This window comes from Pundamilia nyererei, unplaced genomic scaffold (assembly GCF_000239375.1).
Source record: "Pundamilia nyererei isolate P.nyererei 1_Seehausen unplaced genomic scaffold, PunNye1.0 scaffold00037, whole genome shotgun sequence".
Classification (NCBI taxonomy): Eukaryota; Metazoa; Chordata; class Actinopteri; order Cichliformes; family Cichlidae; genus Pundamilia; species Pundamilia nyererei.
Window position 1 is genome coordinate 2,166,203 of NW_005187438.1, and position 5,000 is coordinate 2,171,202.

At 40.7% G+C, this 5,000-nt stretch overlaps 1 protein-coding gene across 1 annotated transcript in view; it reads left to right on the plus strand.

The window, feature by feature from the left end:
• The first annotated feature begins 1,217 nt into the window (after positions 1-1,217).
• The window catches only part of LOC102196434 (serine/threonine-protein kinase H1-like), an 11,679-nt gene continuing 7,896 nt past the window's right edge, over positions 1,218-5,000 (plus strand). Inside the window, exons 1-2 of the mRNA XM_005730506.1 lie at positions 1,218-1,483; positions 2,217-2,925. Of these exons, the coding sequence (XP_005730563.1) occupies positions 1,218-1,483; positions 2,217-2,925 (975 nt within the window). The remainder of the gene's footprint in view (positions 1,484-2,216; positions 2,926-5,000) is intronic.

The window sequence follows — 5,000 nt, forward strand, 5'->3', positions numbered from 1 at the left end:
CTCACAGAAAGCCCCCAGGAAGATCTGAGCCCATGAAATTCTTGCTGTGCTAACCAATGCACCACCATGCCACCGTTGATTTTTATGCATGAAGTTCAATGGGGCCCAGGATTTTGGATAATGTTTCCTGTAGCTCTGAAGTGAGCTTTTCAGAGCTGGAAAGAATAAACCTGATGATGTCATCAGGGTGCTATTGAGCTGCATTTTGGGAGTCCAGTATTTTTGGCACTCTGGTACTCACAAATATGCTGGCCTCTGGTGCTTTAAAATCCACCACTTTTTTCACTGTGTGAGAACCACTTTAATCTGAAAACTGCAGTTACTGCAGGCCTCTGAAATGTATGTATATACAAATGTGGGGGCACATAGAAATAGAGCAAAATTCACCATCCAGTTTTTAATCCAGACAGGAATCATACATCTACAATGTAAAGACAATGTAAGACAATGTAAAGACTTTACAATGTAAAGGCATACATATAAGATATTCTTTTAAATGGAAATAACCCCAAAGTTAGTCCAGCAGGAGGCGACTCCTTTGCTTTAAAAGGACTTTCAGTTCTTTAGATGTCTATGTTCAAAAGATAGCTTTTAAATGATCCCACAGAGTAAAACATGTTGCAAATCAAGGCATGATTTAGGACTTGTTAGTCACAACTATTGTGACCAACAAGCAAGGAGAAACCTGCTTGCCACATCTGCCACCTGAGGCTGGATCTCCTTAGACTCCCATGCTAAATTTATTTTAAATCAAAAGAAATGCCTCATCAGCAATATTTGACTCCCGGCACTCACATATCTGCATGTAGAAAGACTATTTATTTAGTTATATGTTTAATTTGGAGAAGAATTTGTTCTCTTTTTTTCCACTTTTTTGTTTTTTCTTGGTTACAGTGTTATGTTGCCTAGTGACAGGAGTCCTGACTCCTTTTCCTGCTACTGTGGCAGTATAGCAACAATCTGCAAGGAGTGACAATAGCTTCAAAACAACTGCTGTTTACGTGACATTTTTACCACAAGTGACTGAAAGGATCACTTCACACACCTGACAAATTCAAACTTAGTGGGAAGGTGGAGCTTTACTGTTGCTGTGTACACACCTCAAGCAGGTAGTTGGGTTTGTTTGGGTTTTCTTTTTCTTTTTTTCAGGCCACTTTCAGTTCACAGCAGATGAAGGGGAATCTCGGCTCGCTCCATAGTAAATGTTGGTCTTAGAAATGGGTTGTGGGAACAGTAAGGTGCTGCCTGAGGCATCTAAGAAAAGCTATGTAAGTGTGGTGCAGTCACTAGTAGCTTTCAGTAAAGGACATGAGGATGATGATGAGCCAAAGAAACAAAAGAAGAAGCAAAAAAATCCATGGTTTTCTGCCAGTGTTGATAATCCTCACCTAGGACCAAGCAGCAAACAGCAAATCAAACAAAGACAAGAATGGAACAAGGTTCCCAGGTATAAGGACAAGTTTGAGCCACGCGTCACAGCACGGTAAGTTTTCACAGTTTGAATAATTATTTCTTCAGAGTTTTTAAAGCAGACAGTATTTTTCCTGCTATGCTTGCTGGAAATTGTATTTTGTACATCCATGATATTTAAATCTGCCAATCTTGTACTGGAAAAAAAAAATCAAGATTCAATTATAACATGGTGGATGGTTGAAATTTAGGCCCCTCAAAATCCAGGAAAGTGGCAACTGATAGATTGGCTTTTATCCACTAATCTTGAGGCCAGTACATTATTTGGCAATAGCAATTTACAGCCAAACATAAGTGGAAAAGCCTGCATCTGCAGTGCTCATAGGAGCCTTTTAACATTCGTCTTTCTCATTCTTTCCAACCCAACATCCTGCAATAATGGTAGACAGTCATTTGAGATCCTTGGGGGTTTTAATGCCGGAAACACCGCCTTCCTGTACTTGTCAGATAAAGGCCTAGAAACAATTAAAGGAACAAAACTGATTCCTTTTTAAGGGGAAACATGTGTATTGCTCATCATCCCATAATTCAAAGCTTGCATAAAGTATTGCCTTGTTTATTGGCGATCTAAATCAGGATCATACATATTGGTTTGATCGACTTTGCATGCTGTATAGCATAGTGCAAAACATATATTCCCATACATCAGGACTGCAGCTGCAGGGAGAGACATTTAGTGCTTTGCAGCAGTGTATCATGAGATAGTTATGCTGTAATGAGTCACCATTCCCCTTCTGCCCTGTCAGGTATGACATCAAAGCCCTGATTGGTCGTGGAAGCTTCAGTCGTGTTGTGCGTGTGGAGCACAGGGCAACTCGCCAGCCCTTTGCCATAAAAATGATGGAGGTAGAGGCCCCAGAGGGTCGTGAGGTGTGTGATTCTGAACTAGCAGTGCTGCAGAGGGTGAGCCATGCTAATGTCATTCAGCTGGTTGAGGTGTTCCAGTTTCCACAGCGTGTTTACATGGTACTGGAACTGGCGACAGGAGGGGAACTTTTGGACCGTGTTGTCAGCAGGGGCCACTTCACTGAGCGAGATGCTACCCAGGCCATCCAGATGATACTGGCTGCATTGGTATACCTGCACAGCCTGGGAATCACCCACAGAGACTTGAAGCCTGAGAATCTTCTGTACTACCACCCCGGAGCAGACTCCAGATTGTTGGTGACCGACTTTGGATTGTCTGCTTTTGCCAGCACACTCACCAGGTGTGAGATTTCTGAACGAGTCAACGACGAAACTGGAGAGTCGTGGTCTTTGAGGACCACTTGTGGAACCCCTGAGTACATGGCTCCTGAAATGTTGCTGAGGAGACCCTATTCCTGTGCAGTGGACATGTGGGCTTTAGGGGTAATTGCCTACATTTTGCTGAGTGGAACCGTGCCGTTTGAGGATGACAGCCGCACACGGCTCTACAGATCCATTGTGAGAGGAAAATATAGCTTCCGTGGAAATGTAAGTTTACTGGACTTTTTGTTCAGTTATGTTTAGTAAGTAATTTTGGATAGCAAATAGAGGTTCTAGAGGATTTAATAAACTAAATGAGAAAATTTTGCACCATAAGCACATTGTGCTACTGCTAAAACTCTTTGACCAGAATAAAGGAAATATGAAGACAGATTGGATTTAAGTGCGACCCACAGCAGATTCAAGAAGAATTTGTGTCTTTTTATTAATTTTTTGGGGAGTAAATGTGCCTGTTTGTTGATGTTTTTCTGCTAATCACGAAATGAAAAATACACAAAATGTTGTTAGAGACACTATGAGCAGGAAAAATAGCCCACAGATGTAATTTACAGGCTGAACTGAAAAACATACCCTTTAATGACAAACAAGTGGAAATCAGCCATAAGGACCAGGTGAAAATGGAAAACAGTATGATAGGTTTGTAGCTTGAACCTATTCGCTGGAACGTTGAGGACAATATAATTACACAGCAAGCAAGACCCGAAGTAGGCAAAGTTCTTCATGTTACTCATGCATGAGGGAGACCTGCCTGGGGTCAAGCGTTGTTCCCCCACTTGACCTCCGTCAGACTCTCAGCCAGGTTCCCCATAGCACTCCTTTTATTGTGGTTACATGAATATGCATAGGGTCATTAACATATAACATCTTACATAGGTATACATGTGAACAAAGAATACTGTGTATGTGTGTGTGTGTGTGTGTGTGTATGTGTGTGTGTGTGTGTGAGGTCAAGATGTGACCCTGTGAAGACTCCCCAAACGCTGGTGCCAGGAGTCTAGCGGGTCCATCTGAACAAAAGGCTCTTATACTTAAAGAGATATACATACGTTTGCTATGACATATATCAACAAAGAGAAGATACGACCTCTCCTAGGAGGTGTGTGATCTATGCCAGAACACTCTGTAGAGGAGTGAACGCCCTCCCCCTTCATGCTACTCAGAGTTGTTACAGACCTCCTAGGATGAGACATTCTTTCAATCTACAAATGATTATACACCTCTAAGCATATATGGTTAAATATTTCTAAGCATAAATGACAATCAACAATACAAAACCTAACACAGTAGGATCCTGAAAATCTGTAGTATCCAAATTAACCTAAACCATGTCACTTGTGTTGGTGTACAATGTGGATGATTTAAAAGCTAAAGTATTATTAACATCAATATCGTTAGCTTCATAGCATAAGTGCCTAAGTCATTTTTTGGTCAAATTGAGATTTTTGCCTAACTTTACTCCCCTACCACTGCTGCATCATCCTGTCCGTCTGCCTATGTCATCACAAAAAAATGACTTAGGCACTTATGCTATGAAGCTAACGATATGTTTCGAAGTGCCTTAGGTCAAGCCAGTATAGGTTGCTAGCACATAGCTAATATTAGCCTTTTAGCAGCTAACTAGGTAGAGTGCTAAAATAATTCCATACTGAAATCATATTTTTATACAGTTAAATGTGTTTTCTTTGCATTTTATATTGTGAGGTGACTTTTCCCCCACTGAGAGTGGTATTCATATGCTGAACTCTAGCAACACTCAGCGAAACTGTCTGTTTAAAGTAACTGTTAACGTGCTGTAGCTTGTTGCTAGCACAGTGATTGCTTGGTTTATGGAATGCAAAATTATGATCAAGTTTTATACTTCTTTTATACTTCCCAAATAGTGCTGTGGTAACTTGTATTTGTGATCTACATGTTGCACTGGTTTCTAAACAGTCGGTTTATTTCCATATAACATGCCCAATCTCCCAAGAGCCATTCAGTTTGGACCATGATCGCAAACTGAGTGATGAGATTCAGCTGCAGGTAATTTCCTAACAGGACAGGCACAGCTTGTTAATTGCAACCAGAAAAGCATTTAAATTTAGGTCATACATGTATATGTTAAATCTAGGCCTAATGTGGCAGAGAATCATTATAATGAAAACATTCTCCAGTAACTGACAGGCTCTAATGTGGGACTGCAAACCGTGCAAATATTTTTTGACATTGGTTCTGTTGCGCTCTTCTATTAAAACAACTTAGATCACTTCAGGAAATGCCTGATTAACAAAAGTTTATTTCTT